The 21,831-nt window shown below is 39.6% G+C and overlaps 1 protein-coding gene across 1 annotated transcript in view; it reads right to left on the reverse strand.

Moving 5' to 3' along the window:
* GALNT1 (polypeptide N-acetylgalactosaminyltransferase 1) overlaps positions 1-21,831 on the reverse strand; it is a 123,381-nt gene that overhangs the window by 15,613 nt on the left and 85,937 nt on the right. Inside the window, exons 5-8 of the mRNA XM_080822239.1 lie at positions 15,036-15,202; positions 8,951-9,158; positions 2,958-3,128; positions 737-854 (exon numbers count right to left, since the gene is read on the reverse strand). Of these exons, the coding sequence (XP_080678365.1) occupies positions 737-854; positions 2,958-3,128; positions 8,951-9,158; positions 15,036-15,202 (664 nt within the window). The remainder of the gene's footprint in view (positions 1-736; positions 855-2,957; positions 3,129-8,950; positions 9,159-15,035; positions 15,203-21,831) is intronic.

Genomic DNA, 21,831 nt, shown 5'->3' on the forward strand with positions numbered 1-21,831 from the left:
GGATCACAAAGTGATATGGCTGGATGGGATTTCTAAGATGATCTAGAGTCCAAACCTCTCCTTTTGTAAGAGAGCAAAGTAATCCACTAGGAACGAAGTAAGGTAGCTGGTTTAGGTTACAATGCAGTTCGACGTGGTTGCCACTATAAGCTGTGTGTTTCAGGATGATTATTTCAAAAATATGCGATGTCACTTAACATGTTGATTTTAGTCAATGTGAAATACTTAAGAGTTTTATATAAGGTTGACTGGGTTAAATTAAGTTAGAGCAATTTCAGAATTCTTTTGCCTTTTTCTATTGAAAAATGTAAAGCCGATAAAGTGACCAGGTTTTATGTAAGCAAGAATAATTTTCACAACAGAAGGACAAAGCATATTACAGAAAGTGAAATTATGTTTTTGGCAGTCAAGTACCATAGTAGCATATAGAAACTACATATTGTTTTTTATTTTTAGAGCTTGAATTACTTCCTTGAAAATAACAGGAATTCAAAACAACCAGGGAATCTTGTATAAGTTTTACAGTTTAACTATTAAGATCACTAATTTATTCGCTTAAAATACAGTTTATAAGGAACCTTAATAGTAACACGAAATTTTTATGAACTGAGGTTTTTGAAGTCTGACAAAACTCATACTAAATTCAATTTTTATTTAGAGCTACATAGTATGAATAATTAAAGTATATCTATATTTAAGGTTAAATAAAAGATTTTTTTTTCCAAAAGGAACTTACCCTAAAGGAAATTTCTAGGTTTTCTCCTCCCCAAATATCCATTCCAGCATCGTATGTTCCAATTTCCTGAAAGTAATCTCTGTCTATTGAAAAAAGGCCTCCTGCCATTGTAGGTGTTCTGAAATTCAATCATAATACTATGCTGTTATTTTTAAGAATTTAAAATTTACAATCAGTTTTTATTTTTAAAAGTAGTTTCATTAACTGTTTATAACTAGAGAACAAATGCTTTAGCTTACACTCTTCAGAAACTTTCAGAGGGACCTAAGGATTTTCTGTGTTTTTCTGCCATGCTATTTGGTCTTCAGACATGCTGACTGTTGGGCACATGTCTGTCACAGCTTGTGCCCTGAGAGCCTTCTCTGGCCCATCCCAAGGCCTCTCCTGCTTTCAGTACCTTTCTGGGTCCACAGGTCCTGACCAAGCTTCCATCTGAAACTCCTTAAACAGAAGTTAGTTATCATAATTCTCTCCATCTGACTGGGTATCTTCCCATAGTCCCTAGCAACTACACTGACTATATTAACTAACTATACTGACTAGACAGCCAACTAGATTTATGTTAGCAACTCTACTACCAGGTTCTAAAGTGAGGCAAATACTGCAAAGAGGTAGTTTACATAGGATGAAAACACTGACGTCCTTTTCCTAGATGAGAAGTAGATGAGATGAAGTAGAGAATACAATCAGTCACTCCTAAGGGGACTGTTAGCCTGACCAAGAATGGTTCATTCTCTGCAGAAGAGGGGCCCAATTCATCAGAACACGGCCCAGGGATGTAGAGTGGGTGCAAACAGGTGGAATTAAGCAGAGAAATGATAACAAAGGAGGACTGATATAAATGAGTATCAGTCAACCATTTGATTTCCATGAAGGATGAGCATGGAGAAAAATGGGCTCCAACTAGAAGAAAACAAGTTCCAGGGACAGAGGAGACAATGGTGATAACACTTCAGGATGAATTGTCACCTCCCATTCCACGCCCTAAAAACAGACGGATTCCATGCTGTTAAAAGGGCTGCAGCATGTGCCTTTCCAGGACAAACAGTCATTTCCACATAAAAGTTAGGACATACTTCGATTTTAGAAGAGAAAAAAAATGAGGAGTCTACTATGTTAGAAGTCAGAGGAAACAGGCCAACACCCAGAGTTACCATTTAGTACGAGGGTTTCTTGACCTAGGTTTTGAGAAATCTCTACATTTCTTAGAATTGTATGCTCAACCCGCTGTTTGCACGTGTGCATTTTCCCCCTATTAGAAAAGACTCCTAGCTTTTATCAGATTTCTCAAAGAAGCCCACCATCTATGGAACGCTTAGGAACTCCTGATTTAGGTGGTTATTTGAATTGTCAGCAAAACCGTGGAAAAGTACCTTTGCTATAGGAAAGGACTTAGCATAGAATTAACGAAATTCTCATTAGCTTTGCCAGAACAGGACCCAAGTGCAAGGGAAAGCAGGCCTGAGAAGCCCGGGAGGGAAGAAAGCTAAGGCCTGGCCCTAACGGGCTCTCAGTGTCGACAGTGGCAGCAAGCTGATGCTGCTCCGACGAATCCCAGGATGCCTTAGAGACTCATGGTCTCGATTTCAAGGCTCTGAATAGCATCAAGATTCTTACCCCTTTCTGAAAAAAAAATCTATAGATGACCAAGTATAAAGCAGGGGAAAAATCAGAATGTGTTCACGGAAATCTTTTTTTATACTTCTGTCAATTCTGGTTATTTTTATATTTGAAACAAGCTTTTCTAACCTCATCAGTCAGTAACTACCATCCAGATGGTACAAGTCTGAATTTACAAGCTTGTATTTTGTTTGGCGCTATGACCCACTTTTAGGTAATATTTTCACATTACAATTACACTTAAATTAATTCAGGGATAATTGGATTTAAAGTTAAATATTATTATCCTTAACAACTGAAAGCACTAATCTGACAGATTTGCAAAACGTTGTTCATATAGGAATAAAAGAACTTATGCATGTTACCATCACTTTCCAGGTGCACTAGATTTATATAAATGAAAAATCCCAATTTTATTAATGGATCAGAGGAGAAAGCCCTTTTTAATATAATAATGTCTGTGTGGCTCATAACTACATATATGGTACACAAATGTCTCATGTCTCTCAAAATACACTTAGAATCCTTTTGATACAATTCCCAAAGCTCCACTGTTCCCTGTCGATAACACTTTAGGGAAAATGTCTGACAAAGTAGTTACCTGACAGGAAGAGTCCGATCACCTTTCCTTCGGTCCATTTCTCTTTGGGGAACTGGATACCAGCGGAAATTAAGCTTCCAGTTGAAGCCACCATAGGTCATATCAGAGCCTGCCATGTACTCAAAAGTATCATCACTGATCACATCAATGATAGGACAGACCACCGTTTTCCTAAAATTATAAAAAACAAATGAAAAAATCTTCACTTTCCTTTTTGAGGGACAGCATAACAACTATATTATAATTATATGCTAAATGCTTTTAAAATAAAAGTACATTCTACAATGTTAAAAGCAATGGTGGAAAAATTTCCTGCTGTATCCTAAGTTAGCATAATTATTTTTTTTTTATGTGTGTGTGTGAGAGAGAGAGAGAGAGGGAGGGAGGGAGAGGGATGAGGGGAGGGACAGACATCCTTAAGCGGACTCTGAGCTGAGCATGATGCCAGGCTCATTCTCATGACCCAAGCTGAACCCAACAGTCAGACGCTTAACTGACTGGGACACCCAGATACCCTTAAGTTAGCATCATTACTTATCACACTTGCAACTGTTGATAATCTTCCATTCCCTTTTCATTCATACTTTTATGTATTTGCCACATGTAAAAACACTTCAAATATTTCCAGTTTTCAAAAGTAATAGTTTTAAATGATTATATATTTAATCATTTTAAGGTGAGTTTTCTTAGTAAATTCTAGGATATTTGTGTTCCTTACAGTTTTTTGCTATTAAAACTACAAGCACTAGGTGTTACATGCAACTAATGAATCACCGAATACTACATCAAAAACTAATGATGTACTATATATGCCAGCTAATTGAACATAATCATAAAAAATAAAATATTTTCAAAAAAATAAAAAGATAAAATACTAAGTGCGAATGTTCATATAATCATAAGATAGGAATGGGTTTACTGAATTAACGGAATGAACTTTTTCTGTAACACTAATCTTTACCACTTTCCATATACAAAGGTATATGTGTATATTTCTCCCTGCAGCTTCTTTATAAAGCTATCGACTTTGGATGATATTTTCTTATATTATTTTGCCAATATAATGTTAAATAGTAACTTACAATTTGAAATTTTTCTATTTTCTAGTTATTAGAAAGGATATTTTCCCTGCAGGGTTGTATCTATTCATACAAATTGTCTGATTCCCCCAGATACTAAAAATTTTTCCTGTTGGTATTGTGGTATTTTTATAAACCTGAAAAAACTTCCACATGACCACAGCTCCTTCCTAGGAAAGGTGCACCACATAGAGTCCGTGGCAGCCACATTCTGGAGTATGTAACCTTTGCCATCTTCCCCATCCGCACCATCTTCATCTTTCCTGTATTGTTTAAGGAATCTTTCCCTACACCAAAATCATAAAGATATTCTCCTATGCCGTCTTAAAGAGGATTATATTTTTGCTTTTCATATTTAAGTCTTTAGTCCTTATGGAGTTGATTTTGGTATGATATACAGTAAGTGTCCAACTACATTTATTTTCCTTACAGATAACCAATTATTCCAGTATGATTTATTTATTTTTTTTATTTTATTTTTTTTCCTCTGTGGTAATTATCAATGTCTTTTCTGTCATAAGTCAAGTTTCCATATTGGTATGATATACAGTAAGTGTCCAACTACATTTATTTTCCTTACAGATAACCAATTATTCCAGCACGATTTATTTTTTTTCCTCTGTGGTAATTATCAATGTCTTCTCTGTCATAAGTCAAGTTTCCATATAAACATGGGATGGTTTCTAGACATTATTGTTTCACTAGTCTATTTGTGAATTCCTGCATCAGTAGGTCACTGCCACAATTAAGATAGCCTCAAAATAAATCTTGGTATCTGGTAGTGCACCAGCTCTGTTGTATGTGACTCTTCTTCAAGGATATCCTAGCTATTTTTTTTTTTTATAATAACAGATGTTTACTGAATGTTTCTTATGGTCTAGGCATGGGTACATACATTTTCTCAGATTTTTAAAAAAATATGCATTTCCACATAACAGCCAGCCGGTTCCTCCAAGAACATTCTGTTGAGATTGCAACTGGAAATGCACTGAATTTATAGTTCAATATGGGTAGAATGGTTATTTTTACTTTTCTATCCATGAATATCATCCTCTTTCTCTACTTAGATTATCTTCTAGTAAATTTCAAAAGTATTCTATTTTATGGATTTTTAAAAATATTATTTATTTGAGAGACCCCGTGAGCACAGGAGTGGGAGGGCAGAGGAATAGGGACAAACAGACTCCCCACTGAGCACAGAGCCCGATGCCAGGCTCGATCCCTGGACCCTGAGATCATGACCTAAGCCAAAGTCAGACATCCAACTGACTGAGTTACCCAGGTGCCCCTATGGGTATTTTGTTAAACATATTCCTAATTATAGCTTTTGATTTCTACTACTATTATAAATGGGATCATTCCTTTTTTTTCTTTTTACATCATATTTTCTAACTATTCTTTGCTGTTGTGGAGAAAGCTTTTCTATAGAGACCTTATATTTGGCAACATTGCTAAATTATTATCTCTACTGTTTTGTGTAAGACTTTTTTCCATTAAGAACACACCATCTGAGGGTGCCTGGGTAGCTCAGTCATTAAGCATCTGCCTTCGGCTCAGGTCATGATCCCAGGTCCTGGGACTGAGCCCCACAGTGGGCTCCCTGCTCTGCGGGAAGCCTGTTTCTCCCTCTTCCACTCCTTCTGCTTGTGTTCCCTCTCTCTCTGTCAAATAAATAAAATCTTAAAAAAAAAAAAAAAGAACACACCATCCGTAATTGACAGTACTTTTTTTCCTTTGTAATCCTTATACACTTTCTTTTTAAAAAATTTTTTTAATTTAATTTTATTTTTTATTAACATACAATGTATTATTAGCCCCAGGGGTACAGGTCTGTGAATCGCCAGGTTTACACACTTCACAGCATTCCCCACAGCACATACCCTCCCCAATGTCCATAACCCAACCACCCTCTCCGTACCGCCCTCTCCCCAGCAACCCTCAGTTTGTTTTGTGAGATTAAGAGTCTCTTACGGTTTGTCTCCCTCCTGATCCCATCTTGTTTCATTTTACACCTTTTATTTCTTATATTCCTGTAAAACTTAAGGCTTCTAATAATACTAACTAATAGCAGTAATTCAGGGCATCATAAGGATGCACTATATCTTTTAGAAAATATTTTGGGGTGGGGCTATGTGGCTTAGTCCGTTAAGCATTGGACTCTTTGATTTCAACTCTGGTCATGGTATCAGGGTCATGAGATTAAGCCCTGTTGTCAGGCTCTGCACATGAAGCCTGTAGAGGATTCTCTCTCTCCCTCTCACTTGCATGTACTCTTTCTCTCTCTCAAAAAAAAAAAAAAAAAAAAAAATCAACTTTTTTCTATTAATATGATGTTTGCTAGCTAAAGCTTTTTTTAAAAGCCATCCTTCCTCAGATTAGTAAATTTCCATTCTGTACTAGTTCACTAAGTACTTTTAATCATAAACGGATGTTCAATTTAATCACAAGTGAACACGTTTTTTATTTATTAAAATGATGACAGATTTTTAATGATAGGGTTTAAATCAGTTTTAGAAATGTTAATGAGAATGTATTATGTGAACTGGTTTTATATTATTTTTTTTAAAGATTTTATTTATTTATTTGACAGACAGAGTTCACAAGTAGGCAGAGAGGCAGGCAGAGAGAGAGGGGGAAAGCAGGCTCCCCGCTGAGCAGAGAGCCCGATGCGGGGCTCGATTCCAGGACTCTCGGATCATGACCTGAGCCAAAGGCAGAGGCTTTAACACACTGAGCCACCCAGGCGCCCTGGTTTTATATTATTAAACTAAACCAATTAGTTGTATGTTCTTTTACATATTTTTCACGTAAAAATAAAAATATTTTGGGATGCCTGGGTGGCTCAGTCAGTTAAGCACCTGCCTTCAGCTCAGGTCATGATCCCAGAGTCCCAGAATCGAGCCCTGCGTCAGGCCCCCTGCTCAGCCGGAAGTCTGCTTCTCCCTCTCCCTCTACTGTTCCCCTGGCTAGTGTTTGCGCTTGCTCTCTCTCTCTCACTAACCCTCTCTCTCATATAAATACATAAAATCTACATTATATATTATATATTTATATATGTGTGAGTGTGTATTTTATATAATTATTTTTCCCTCCTAGTGGACTCAATTTTCTGGTATTATGAGATTTTTTGTTAGTGTTCATGAGTGGGTTTGGGTAATTTTCCATATATTTCTTTTCTGGCTTTGATATCAAAGTTATATTGATCTCATGAAGAGCTGAGTTGCTTCCCTATTTTTCTATATTGTTTACAAATTCTTAGGGGAGACTTGTTTCCCTGTCACCACTGCATACCAAGGTTGAAACAGGAAAGTTTTCTTTGATGTGGTAGGATGTATTTCTCATTCTCACTCACACGGGGAGGTACAAGATCCTAGCTTTACACGTGTTTGCTCTTCCTTCTCCAGCCTTAGGCAGGGCCTAGACCCCGTCTCCTACCTTCCCACCCATTTGTCTATCAAGTCAGAGAGGTTCTGTGTCCTCTAAGTTTGGCAGAACCTCTCCAAGTGACAGCTGATTTTAGTGTTTGGACCACTCACTCATCTCACTTTGCTTTGATGTTTGCAAAACTTGACTTTAGTGCCAGCTCAGCGATGTATTTAAAAATGTGTCTTACAATTTATCCAGGATTTAAGCTCTTTCAGTTGGAAATGTAAGTCAGGACACCTAATCTACCATACAGCCCAAACTGGAAATTGTGGTTCTCAGTTTAGTCAATCCCCCCTTTCATTTCTGCCATTTCCTCACACTGCTGCTTTCTCTCCCTGGGCCCAGGCTCCTGCTCACGTGTGGTCTTATGCAAGCCAGGATTTCCCAAATCAGTCAGGCACTACTCCTAGAAAACAATTTGCAGAGATGGTCTCTTCCTTCTTCAGGCACTTTTCTTCCTAAAGCTGCTGTACCTTCTTACTGCCCCAATGCTGGTTTTCCCCATTCATTCACCTTTGAAAGGGCAAGATGTAGTCCCAGTATTTGCTAACAGAACAGATGCAGTGGCTTTTGCCATGATTCACTCAACTAGTACAGTTTACCTTGCTAAAATCTAAACCTTAATGCTAAGTTGGCACAGACAGCCTCTGGCACAAACTGCAATGACAAGAAGAAATTCAACTAATGTTAAGTCTAGCAGATGGAAGTTAGCTTCTCTCCGGATACACAAGAACTATGCCAGGGACCAGCAGCAGGTAATTCTTTGAAAAATGCATGCATTGCTCCCACTGTTCTTCCTGTATCATCAGAGAGTACAGTGCTTCTCCATATACAATGAAGCACTTTAAGATGCACTGTGTATCTCCCCACCCCCCTTCTTCTTCTTGCCATGCATCAAGCTGAGGGCTAGAGTCCCAGTAAGGAAGGAGACAGGGATGAGATGACTTGCCTGCCCCAGGATTAGCCTTAGACAGCAGGGACAATAAAGGGTTTTATCTTACAGTTCTTGAGGTCACTGTCTTCTGTTCTGCTCCCATTTAGTAAATAGAGCATACATCTGAACATGTTTCCTTTTCTTTTTTTTTTTAAAGATTTTATTTATTTATTTTGACAGACAGATATCACAAGCAGGCAGAGAAGCAGGCAGAGAGAGAGGAGGAAGCAGACTCCCTGCTGAGCAGACAGCCCAATGTGGGGCTTGATCCCAGGACCCTGGGATCATGACCTGAGCTGAAGGCAGAGGCTTTAACCCACTGAGCCACCCAGGTGCCCCTGAACATGTTTCCTAATCCAGCCTCACCAACAAGACTACAAACATTTCTTTGTGATTATCTTCCCTTTTAGTTTATAGAGTTCTTCATGGGTATTTTAAAGGAAACTTCAGAGGAAATTATTTTTGCATTTATTTATACACTCAGAATTTTTCAGCTTATCATACCATTTAGGACAAACACACTGAAAACAAATGTATAGACTTGAGAAACTTACCTGTCATGTTTGATTCTGGCTAAGAGAGGCTCTAGCCATCCCACTGTACATTCACAGTGAGCATCTAAGAAGGTGATCACTTGGCCTTTAGACACAGCAGCTCCTTTTAATCTAGCTCTGATCAAGCCAGAACGTTGTTCCATTCGAATTACATGAACTGGTACTTTTAATTTTTTCACGTAACTCTCTAGAGGTCTTTTTAGAAAGTCTGAAAAATTAATAAAATAAAACAAAAAATAGGACATGAAAAGACTGACCTGGTGCTACCCAGATGTAAAGCAATTCTGATGCACAATATTTATTCACCAACTATTTACTGAGCACTTTTAGTGAAGCTCCCTGACTCACAAACCCATTTCACTACAGGGAGCCTTTTTATCTCCTGAGACCATGTCCTAGATTTGCCTCTATCTTATTACATGAAGAATTAGGAGAAAGCCTTTGGGCTCAGGTTCAATCAAAGACAAATATGTCCCCAGTTCCCTAAGCAACTGTGCCAGCTCACTTCTTCTTTTTCTAATCATGCTTAAGGATCAGGAGTAGAAAGAAAGTAGTCCAAGAGCATTAACTCCAGACCTCTGTAGACAGAAGGAACAGAACATGCAACAACTGTGAGAATTCAGATAGTTGTGGGATTTCTTCAAGATCCAACCCGAGACTCACTGTCTTATGGACTACCACAGTCTTAAACTATGTAGTTCTTCTGCAGGAGGCAGTAAGTGAGGTCAAGCTCAGAAGGGAAATGCTGGACCGAACAGAGTTCCTTAGCAGACAGGTAGATCTGAGTAACAAAGATTTTAAGAGGGAAGTGCAATTGAAGGAAAAGGGGGAGAAAGGAAAAGGAAAGGAAGGGGCTGTGTGAAACCAGCATCTATCCTGGAGTGTTCATATAGAGGTTATGCCTCTGAGCCAAGGAAGTCTTGCCTCCAAAGGACTTCTGACCATCTGACTATCTGACTTCTGACTATCTGACTTTAAAAAGCAGGAAAGGCTCAGCTTCCTCAACACAAAGAGAAAGAATTTTTCAGCTCAGGTTAGTTTGTGGAATTTCTGCTAGAGAAGTTTTTGAGGGTGGTATGGTCAAATGTCCTTCCAACTAGTCCCAACAGGACAGTTAGGAGAATAACGTCTTTAGGGGAGGAAAAACTTGAGAGAGAACTGCTGGGACTCCCAGGACTAGCTCTGTCCCATAGGATTCTCATAAGGGGAAGGTCCCAGAGAGCATGGCGTATGTATTAAGGGTCTCCTTAAGTACTAAACATGGGAATCCAAAGGGCTTCCTATGTAGCACAGAGAGAAAGACAAATAGGAGTTACATGGTTCTTGCCTGCTTGAACTGGTGAGACCAGAATGACTCAATAATGAAATAATCAGGATATGAAAATTTGAAAGTGAAAGGTCTATGACCCCACCATACCAGACTACTGATTGTTTCCAGTTCTGCTAATGTATTTCCTAATTAATTTGGGGTAAAAACAGTATCTGTAAAATAGCTGGAGTAGAACTCCTACTAGGTCACCACTGTGATTTTATGAACCAAATCTTAGGGTCAGAGAGATGTAACTCCATTCTGAATAAAAAGGTGAGGGGAATGTCAATCCAGGAAAAGAGCAAGATTTTGCAATGGCAGCTATCATTTTCTGTTTGGCACAATGCCAGGCTCTTTACCTATTTTATATCATTTAATCCTGACAACAGCAATGCTATGAGACTGTCACTACACATATTTTAGACACAGAAATCTGAGACTTAAAATCTAAAATGAATCAATGAAAGTCACACAGCTTGTTAAGGAGTGGATCCAAGATTCAAACCCTGGTCTGCCTGACTTCAAAGCTCATCTTTTCATCCACAACAAGAAATCCTAGAAGGGAACTAATGAGAGAACAATTCAGGACTGTGGAATCACCTGCACTAACACAAATTTAACTTTATGTCCAGAGTGTGATGGACTCCCACATGATGGGGTGTGGGGTATGTTTTAGTGCTTCAGACCAGTTGAGGCTGGGTGTGTCATACACAAGATGTCTCCCAATAAGCTTTCCCAAAAATATCAGACAGCTTAAAGTCTTCTTAAGAATCAAAGCAATCTAATTCCCAAGTCCCACGTCTTTGAAAGTTAAAATACTCTGTCCTGTCTATAAATAAAATGAAAAAATGCATGATTCTCTGGTCTGGCAGCTCAAAAAAGTTGCCATTCCACAAATTTTCTTGGCATCTTTGTTCTACATCTTTGTGGCCTTCATGCAATAAGGCTAAGAAATAGGTGTCTGGGCGCCTGGGTGGCTTAGTCAGTTAAGTGTCTGCTTTCAGCTCAGGTCATGATGCCAGGATTCTGGGATCGAGTCCTGTATCAGGCTACCTGCTTGGTGGAGAGCCTGCTTTTCCCTCTCCCTCTGCCCCTGCCCCTGCTCATGTATGCATGCTCTCTCTCTCCCACTTACTCCCTCAATTGCTGCTCTCAAATAAATAAATAAAAAATCTTAAAAAAAGAAAAGAAAAGAAAAGAAATAGGTGTCTTCCTAAAAGAGGATATAGAATTATGTACCCAGGGATAACTCTACAAAAATGAAGGCATGGGGGTTAAGTGCCTATGAGTAAAGCTACTATGTCATCTAAAAATAAGGGAGAATCTTGTTTATCAGAATATCTTTATAGCTATTAGCTTATAAATGGATCCCTCGGCATCTTTCCATTAGGGAACGTGAGGCTGCCAGAGAGGGTGTCAGGGAAAATTTCACTGCTTACAGCAACATCTGAGAAATCTTTGAGCAGTCGAAACAAGAAGGAATTTAGAGTCTAAAAAATCTGACTCCTAATCCCTACTAAATAAGAATCTCTGCTTCCTTTTGCGAAAAATGAGAAAAACAATAGTCCTCTCAAATTAGGAACATTATATCAGTTCTAAGTCTTTTTTTTTTTTTTTAAGATTTTATTTATTTATTTGACAGAGATCCCAAGTAGGCAGAGAGGCAGGCAGAGAGAGACGAGGAAGCAGGCTCCCCGCTGAGCAGAGAGCCCGATGTGAGGCTCGATCCCAGGATCCTGGGATCATGACCTGAGCCAAAGGCAGAGGCTTTAACCCACTGAGCCACCCAGGCGCCCCAATCAGTTCTAAGTCTTAAGATAACCTTCTGAGATGACAATTACGTAACTTCGGACATGGAGTAGGGATTCATCCAGACTCTGTCTTCATTTTAGACCCTGTAACAGTGATGTTGAGACGTGAGTTATGTAGCTGTTAAGAGGCAAGCGCTAGGTTTACGCTAAGCCTCACCAGTAAAACAGGGATAATTATAGCGCCTACTTCATACCTAATAAATGGAGCTACTGACAACTCAGCAGGTGAACTGTGAAACCGGGTATCCTGAGGCCAGAAGCAAACCAGGCACGCTAACACAACCTAATTAGAAGTCTGCACAGACAAGAAGTAAAGGCAAGAATTAACTGACTGGTAGATCACTCATTCATTCGTTAAATTCTGGACAGTTTATGCAATAAGTGCTGTGGGCAATGAGGAAAGAGTGGTAAGCACACATGCCCAATGGAGTGTAGAGTCTGGTAGGGGAGATGGTCATTAAACAGATAAATAGTTAAAACTCTGATGAGAGCCATGGAGTGTAATGTTCCACAACAGGTTCAGAGGGACACGACCTGGTCTTGGGAGTTCAAGGAAGGCCTCTCTAAATACATCTCGATTCTGAGTAAACATGTGAGCTGAACTGTGGGGATGGGGTGGGCAGGGGATGGCTTGGGATGTGAGGAGAGATGCAGGCAGAAGCCGAGTCATACAGGCCTCCGAGGAACGGGGTTAGACAGAAACGCCAAGATCAGAGCAGCATGTTTAAAAGCCCCCAGGGCATGCAGCAAGGAGAAGAGAGGGGGAAGGTGAGGGTGTGTGTGGGACCAGACCAGAAGCCTGTTTCAGTAGCCCAGGTGAGAAGTGAGGGTGCCTTGCCCGTGTCTCATGAGTAAGAAAGGCAAACTTAAAGAGTTACATAAAAACAGAGCTTGCTCTGGTTCTAGGGCCTACCAGTTACTACACAAATAAGAGAGCCAAAGAAAGTTACACTGGAGAATTCTCAATCTGGATAAAAGGACTACAGTTCTAACCACAACAACACAATACCTGGTGGTTCCCAACCATCAGAAATAGTGAGCCACACATCTGAGGCTTTCCAGGCAGGAAGATGGACAACCAGACTCCTGACCGGGTGGGTCTCTGGGGTAGGACTCCAGGGTCCTGCTGAGTAAACCGAAAGCCCCAAGTACAGCCATGAAGTAGATCTTGGCCCACGTTTCTCTTATAGATTTGTACAGGTAGGGTGATTAAGAAAGACCCCAGTGAGGAAGGGAAATTATTATTAGTATATGTGACTTTGTCAAGTTAGAGCTGTGGGCACATGTGTCTTTGATTAGGTTATGTCCTACAAAAACGTGCTCTTACATACAGCCCTCCCAGGCACGCAAGAGAAGATCAGAGAACACAAAGGAGGAAATGGAAAAATAATTCGCTTCGTCTGAGGAAAAACAGCTCTCCTTGAGGAATATTTAATTTAGCAAATATCAACATGTAAGTAAAACAAACACAAGTCACTTCCAGGCTCAGTGTTTGTATATATTCCTGCTTCAATGAACTTGGGCTAATTTTCTTAAAGAGGGATTAATTAACTCCTAGCAAACAATTATCCACATGAGGGTTTACACTTCTATTGTCAACAATAACTCTTTAAGTGTGCTATTCTTAATTTCTAACACCTCACTCATTTTGACATTAATTACATTACATACTATTATTTAAATGCTTTGTGTGTTTATAAATGGTCATCTTAATCACATTAAGGAGGTAAGCTATATTATTTTTTGTTTATACTTCTACAATTTGGCACAGTGGTAAGATTTAAACTGTTATTAATGTGCAAATTACTCCCCATAATTAAGACATGAAGTGATTGTGATTAAATTTACATACTTAGTATAGTTATGGAAAGAGAGGTAAAATAGTAAAAGAAAACACCTTAGTAGATGCAGAGAGAGATTTGGCGAGAAAGTTGAAGTAGCAAAAGAGCTTGAAATGATGGTCAGGAAGTCTAAGGCTGGTGAAGGAAAGAAGGAAGGAAGAGCCATTTTTTGTAGTTCTTCCAAATTTTTCTCATGAGAGCACGGGAACATCGAGGGGGGGATGAACATAAGACACCAATGGTCCTCAACAGTGGTGTGAGAAAAAGCGCCTGGGAAGTGCTGGGTATGTCTGAGTTTAACAGGTTTCCCTACAGACGGGACTTAGCAGAGCCTTTTCTACATCACCCCGTGGTGTAAAATCTCTAAGAAGGATTCAAAATAAATAACGTTCGCTAAATAACGTGGTGTAAAATCTCTAAGGATTCAAAATAAATAATGTTAGCTCAAGGTACTTTAAAAAACTTTCCTAAGAGAGTGTTTCATGAGATAATTTGAGAGATTCTAAGCTTGTGAAAAATTCTGAGATTCCTGGAAGAGTACGAGTCACTGTAGAAATTTCTTATGAGGTCAGAGTCATATTACATACCACTCTCCTAAGTTCCTTCCTTGCCGTTTTATATAACTAGCTATAGGTCATTCCTGAACCTAGGAATGGAGAAAATGGGAAAACCTAAGAATAATCTGGAGAACAAAGGCTCACCCAGCTAAGGTTCCATTTTCCTGTCAGAGGTACTACCCACTACACATGGAATTCAATTTCTCCATCCTAGCTCCAAGGAGGATCCAGTCGCTCTCCATTAACTCATGGTTGCAGATTCCCACAAGGAAAATTCTAACAAAATCATGTGGGTTTTTTCACTGTTCTGCATAAATGTTTATATTATATACATTATTTCTTTTTAAAAAAGATTAAGCTGTGACACAAATGTTAATTAAGGTAATATTTTAAGTTTTACAAGGGCGTAATTTTTTGCAATATGTGAATGAGTCTAAATGCCACCAATACTTTCAGGATAAATTAGAAGTTTGAATAAAATTATTAGGTTAAAAATGATACCGACATTTCTTAACCATTAATGATAAAAGCTGTAGCATATTACTGGCATTAAAATTTAAAGTTTACCTCTTTCACTGGCATCATCTACTAGAACAATTTCTTCTAGCATGTGTCTTGGTGAGCGATTAATGACACTATGGACAGTTCGCAGAAGTGTGCTCCAAGCCTCATTGTGGAAAACAATCACCACACTGGTTGTAGGAAGATTATCTGGATACACCTTTGTTTTACACCTAGAGACAAAGCAAATGCTTTTATAAAAAGTGACTGTTAAAACAGCATATTCAATGCATCTGGAGTAGAAGGGATAATAGAACAATAAAGACAGTTTGCTCTAGTGGTGGGACTCCTGGTAACTGTTCATTTATTTAAGTTTGGGTTAATGCTGCATGTTTAACAAATAGTACCTATTTAAAGTTATGTGTTTAGACTTAAATTATCTTAGAGATATGAACTATATTCTTAAAATTAGGCCCCTCTTCCTGATCAGTGTCTTCTGCTGATTCATTTTAATGGACAATGTACTAAGACAACATCACCAATTGGAAACTGAATGTGTTTCAAGAATCCAATTAGACAAAAAAATCAGGAACACTAAAAGTCTATGCAGTTTAATAATCTAAAAAAAAAAACTTCCACAAAGAAGAGAACTAATATTTACTGAGTATTTTGTATTAGGTACAGAAGCTTCCTAAGAATTCTGGGAGGTACCTGGAGCCACATTTCACAGAGGAGAAGCTGAGGACAGACATAAGCGGGAGTGGCAGAGCTTGATGAGGACTCACAGTCCGTGCTCTGTTCAACAAATGCTTGATGCTGCCTCCTCCATGGTGAAAATATATGGTAAAAACTACATCTAGAAATACAACCAACAAAAAGACCAAACACACCCAAACTATTATGCGTACAAAATTGATGTATTAGTTTATGTTTCCAGCATTTTGTTAGGCAACATGGTCTCTCCCGCCAGTCTCATCTGCTATGGAGCTACTGCACGGGTGAGAACAGTAACAGCAGTAAGCAAGCGGACATCAGGGATGCGGTTTAGAACATCTGCACTCCTAAAAAATGCACATGGAATTCTTTCGTAGGTATCTCCAAACTCCAACCGTTGGTTCCAGCCTTCTCTTTCCACCTGATTTCCAGCTCTCATAAGCTCCTCAAACCTCATGGTCTCTCCCATCTCATGTTATACCTGCCAGCAGGACAGGAGACAGGAAAGAAGGGGGGGAAACCGAGGAAATTGCCTATAAACCCCTCTTCTGAAGCGGCCATGACAGCCCAGCTACTGGAAGTGTCACCCAAGGGCCGCTGGCTGGCAGCTGGAAGGAAGGAAAACGGGAGGGAAAAAGACATGACAAAGGCCAGGGGCTGGAAGGAGGAGAGTTCACTGTGGGCCCATCAACACCAGTTCCTCCTCTCTCCAAAGAGGAAAGGAGAAACAAAATGCTTCCACTGTCCTTCATTATATCCCTCTTCAGTCCCTACCATTGTCTTGACTGTTCTCCCCTTCACAGTGTGCTCTCCATCTCCTTCTACTAGTAACCCCACTCCTACTCACAGGCCTACAGACTCCTTTCTACACCAGTCTGTGCCCCTCACCCTGGGTTCACTTCAAGCCCCACTAGGAGCCACCACACAGCCTGCCGCCCTGTCTACAGCTCCTTTCCTCCAAGTCCAGGCCGCAGAAGTGAGGCCCAGAAGACCAGGTGCTTGGCTCTGGGAAGGATAATGTGCCCTTAGCATTCCAAGTAATACTTCTGAGAACAGCTTCCCATTAAAACTGTTATGTTATAAACAGAGGCTAGACTATACATTTATACTCAGTACTATATGCTTCAGGTACATCATAGGTGAGCAAGCCAAGACACTCATGTTTTCATCCTGAATGTCTGACTCACAGACTACTGGCACAGGACTTTGAAATCAGGAATGGGCCTGTATATGGGTAAAGGGAGCTCAGAAAAAGAGTTTCTAATATTATTTAACTGAAGCATACTAAGTCATATACGACTTCTCTTCCCAAATTAATCCCACTCATTACTGCAGGAGAACTGGGAAGCAGAGATCAGCCAGAGTGACTACAAAGCTGCTGGCTTACCAAACAACAAAAGAATGAAATCAAGTGAGACACAGAAGATGACTAGGCAAACTGCACAGTGTATAAGCAGTACCAGTAGCCGTGTGCACGGCTAGCAAGTGGACAGGAAGAAGAGGAAATTCTGAGAACAGATTCTGCAGAAGAGAAGAAATAGGCCAGACTTATTTCTTGGAAGACACAGGAAAGGATTCAATTCTGAAACTATATGGAAAGGAAGACCATAAAGACAGTAAGAACACTAGAAATAGAGATTAAAATGGAAATCGTTCAGAGGAGGATGAAAGAATCACAAAGCAAAGCACAAATAAGGATCCAGACAAAAAGGAAAATAATTTCCTAAATCAAACAGTTAAATTTAATCATTCAGAGAATATAGCGAATTCATAAATATTCTCTCAAAATAGCATACGAAATATAGAGAAAGTATGAAAAAGTCAACATAACTGATCTCAGAACATGCAAGCCCCACCCGAACCTGGGAAATACATAGGGCACTCAAGGAAAACCAAAGATCCTTTCAGCCTTCTAGTTAAGCTACTCCCATGGAGGGACCAACTGTGCCCACCAGTAGGGAATCATTCTAGAGGTGGGAGTACGGCATCATTCCGGGGATGGGGGACACAGAGCTGAGGGTGAGCAGGAAGGCCACAGCTGTGTTACCAAGCAGCTTTTTTCCACTCTGTCCCAACTGAGTCTTTCGTCCTGAGGAATGAAGAGTAGCTAGTGTAGGATTGTGCTACTATTAAAAAAAGTTACATGCAGGTTTCACAACAGGGTGTAGGTTGGGGAAAGAGGGAAAAGAAGAGGCTGACCTTTTTACTGAAATTATAATACACATACAAAAAGCAGATCATAAGCATGAATGAGTTTCCACCAAGTGAATGCATCAGCACCCAGATGAAGAAACAGACTGTGACCTACACCCCAGAAGGTTCTTTTGTGCTCCCACCCAAAGTAACCAGTATGGTGGGCCTTTAGTATTACCGATGAATTGTCTTTTGTTTGAACTTTAATTTAAAGAGAATAATATAGAGCAATAGTTCTCAAACTTTTGACTCATAACCCCTTTGTGTTTAAAAACTGATGATCCCAAAGCGCTTTAATGTAGAGTACAGCTGCTGGTATTTACGTTACAAACTGAAACAGAAAATTTTAAGACCTAAGAATCTACAAACACATATTATGCTATCAGAGATGATCCATGCTATCACAGAGTGTGCCCATTACGGATTTATTGCCTCTTAGCTCCAAATACACCCTCCACTGCCTGCTCTGTGATCATGTGACTGGCTCCTATAAGCATGTCTTCTTTGCAGCTGGCAAGAGGCATACATAAGCTTTGCACAGCACACACACTCGGGGTGTTGGAGGGACACTGCAGGAAGTACAAAATTTCCCTTCCTGGTTCCAGCACACTTCCGTTTTTTTTTCCCTACTTTGGCGCTGCCTGTGGAGTGGGAGCTGCACACCCAGATGCATCATCCCCACTGAGTTTCAGCAGCACCCACCCTCTTAGGCACATTCTTAGTCAGTCTCCCAGGTACCTCAGCAGGTAGCTTCCCAGTTTTGGCTTTCTGTACCCCAGAAGCATGGTTCCTGTTTGCCAGTTCTGGCTCTGATTTCCTACTCATTAAGCCTGTCTGCCACCCCTCACTCTGGAGGGTTGCGTGCCAGGTCTCGCCAAGGGTAACCAGCAAATTTCTCCACCACCCAATGAGTAGAAAACACGACTTCTCCAACGAGGTCTGGAGCCCAGTATCAGGGAGAAGGCTCCCTTCAACGTTTGTCATTCCCTGGTACTCTCAATCCTAGGATATACTTCATAACTGTGTTTACCCCCTCACAGTTAACCCCATTATATTAAAATTTTCTGTTCAAATTATTGTGTGATTTCTGTTTCCCTGCTAGACCCTGATTCACACAGCTTCTCAAACTCCATGCTGCGCTAGCTGAAGGGTAAGAGTGAAGGGGGCAAATAAATGTCTTGGTAACACTATGAAAACTTTTTGACCTTGCAGGCTCCCTGAAAGGATATGAAGGACCTCCAAACGTCCCAGGACCACACTTTAGAAGAACTACTGATACAGAGCATATTCTTTCGTGTCTCAATTCTTTCCTTCAATACTGCTTGTATATCATCCATGCTGATATGGGCGAGTTTATTTTTATTGCTGCAAAGTACTCCTTTAAAAGAATATATATGTGTATGTGTGATATATGGGTACACACATACCTCCCCCCCACATACATATATCATAGCTTCTTTTCTATTCTAATATTTATGGACATTAAGATACTTTCCAGTCTAGGCTACTATAAACAGTGCTATGAAAATCACTCATGTACATGTCTTCTGGTGACTGCCTGTATGCACTTTTGTGTTATTGGGCAATAAGGTATATACAGGCTCAGCTTTACTAGATACCAAGAAATGGTTTTCCAAAGAGGATGTAGTAATTTCCACTGTCACCAGCAGTGTGTCATAGGTTCAGTGTTCCACATACCTACCAACAGTGTCATTTGGTAATAAATTCTCTGAGTTTTAACAATTTTTTTAAATTTTTTTAAATTTTTTTAAAACAAAGTTTTAACAAATGCATAGCTTCATAAAACCACCACCACTTTCAGGAAACAGAACAGTTCCACCTCCGAAGAACCCCTTTTATTTATCCCTATATAGGGATATATAGTCTCAACCTCCCCTACATGTAATCCCTAGCAACCAGTATCTGTTCTCCATTACTACTGTTTTGTCTTTTCACAAATATCCTATAAATGGAGTTACACAGTGTGTAATCTTGGGAGACTGGTTTGTTTTACTCAGCATGTCTCTGAGATTCACTGAAGTCCTATGTATCAAAAGTTTATTTTTTTATGAAGAGTGCATCAGAAATCTCATCTTTCAGTATCTTCATTCGCTAGCTGTTTCCAGTTTAGGGCTGTTATGAAGAGTTGTTACACGCATTCAGGTACTGATTTTTATGTGAACATGTTTTCATTTCATATTGGGGTAAATATCCAGGGATGGGCTGCTGGGTTACACAGTTTAAATTTTTAAGGGTAATTCTGAAACTGCTAAACTGTTTTCCAGAGACTGTATCATTTTGCATTCCTACCATAAATGTATGAGAGTTCCAAATGCCCTGGATCTTTGACAGCACTTGATACTATATTTTTTGGTAGCCATTTAAAGAGGCATAGAGTGGTACCTCATTATGATTTTAATTGGCATTTCCTCAATGGCTAATGTCTTTTCCCATGTTCATTTGCCATCCATATGGTATCTTGGGTAAGTGTCAAGTGTTTTGACAACATTTTAGTACTTTCATTTTTCTTAATTGGGTTATGTTTGAGAGTTCTTCATATATTTTTGATACGAGTCCTTTGTCAGAGGTATGGTTTGCAAATATTTTCTTCAACCCTGTAGCTCATCATTTCATTCATTTTTTTTTAAGATTTTATTTATTTTTTTGACAGAGACACAGCGAGAGAGGGAACACAAGCAGGGGGAGTGGGAGAGGGAGAAGCAGACTCCCCCCCAAGCAGGGAGCCCGATGCAGGGCTCAATTCCAGGCCCTGGGATCATGACCTGAGCCGAAGGCAGATGCTTAATGACTGAGCCACCCAGGTACCCCATCATTTCATTCTCTTAACAGTGTTTCCATCACAGTGAAAGTTTTAAAATTTGATATTCAACTTAACAATTTTCTATTTTATGAAATGATGCTTTTGGTGTCATGTCTAAATACTCTCTACCTAATGCCAATCCTGAATATTTTCCCTAAAATTATAAACTTTTAGAGTTTAGATTATCCAATTTGAGTTAATTTTAAAAAAACACCTGAGATTAAGGTTGAGATTCTTATTTTTGCACATGGATGTCTAGCTGTCCCAACGCTATTTGTTGAAAAGATAATCTTTCCTCTATTGAGTGGTTTTTACACTTTTGTCAGAAACCAAATAGCCATATCCATGTGGGTCTATTTCCGAGCTATCTCTTCTGTTCCACTAGTCTATAGGTCTTTCTCTTTGCCAAGAGCACACCGTCTTGATTACTGTAGCTTTATAGTACATCTTTAATTTGGGTACTGTTATTTCATCCAACTTTATTCTTTTAATAAAATATTTTTGCTATTTCCTCTGCCTTTCTGGATATATTTTTAAATATCTTGCTGGGATTTTGAATAGAATTGCAAAGAACAGCCGTCTTTTATGCTGACATTCCACCAGAGCTAGAAAGTAGAGGCTTCAGTTCTCTCACTCGGCTGTGCACTGCTGGTGCCTGTGTCTGTGCTCTAGGACCAGCAGCAGGAGACAGGAAAAGAGAAGCATGGAGATTCTACCCAGGCTCTGGAGACCAGATATCCTCTGGTCAAAGAGATTCCCCTCCCTCAGCTTCAGTTGTTTGCCTGGCACTGCTCCCATGGCTGGGCAGCCCTGGCAACAACCCTAGGGACTGGGAGAGCAGAGACAAAAAAAAAGAAGATACAAAAATGGGGGGGGGGTGTTTCTCCACTAACCCTTAAGAAATTCTGTTCTCATGCCTCAAAACAAAAGAGTGGGTTTCTCTTGGGGGCTCTCCTGCACCTGGTACATACTTCTGAGTTCTGGAAAGCCTTCAAGTACAATGTTGAATAGAAGTGGAGAGCAGACATTCTTTCCTTGCTTCTGACCTTAGGGGAAAGCTTTTAGTCTTGTACTATTAAACATGATATGACACTAAAAGCATAATACAAACTAATACATTTGACTTTATCAAAA

Source organism: Martes martes (assembly GCF_963455335.1).
Source record: "Martes martes genome assembly, chromosome: 13".
Classification (NCBI taxonomy): Eukaryota; Metazoa; Chordata; class Mammalia; order Carnivora; family Mustelidae; genus Martes; species Martes martes.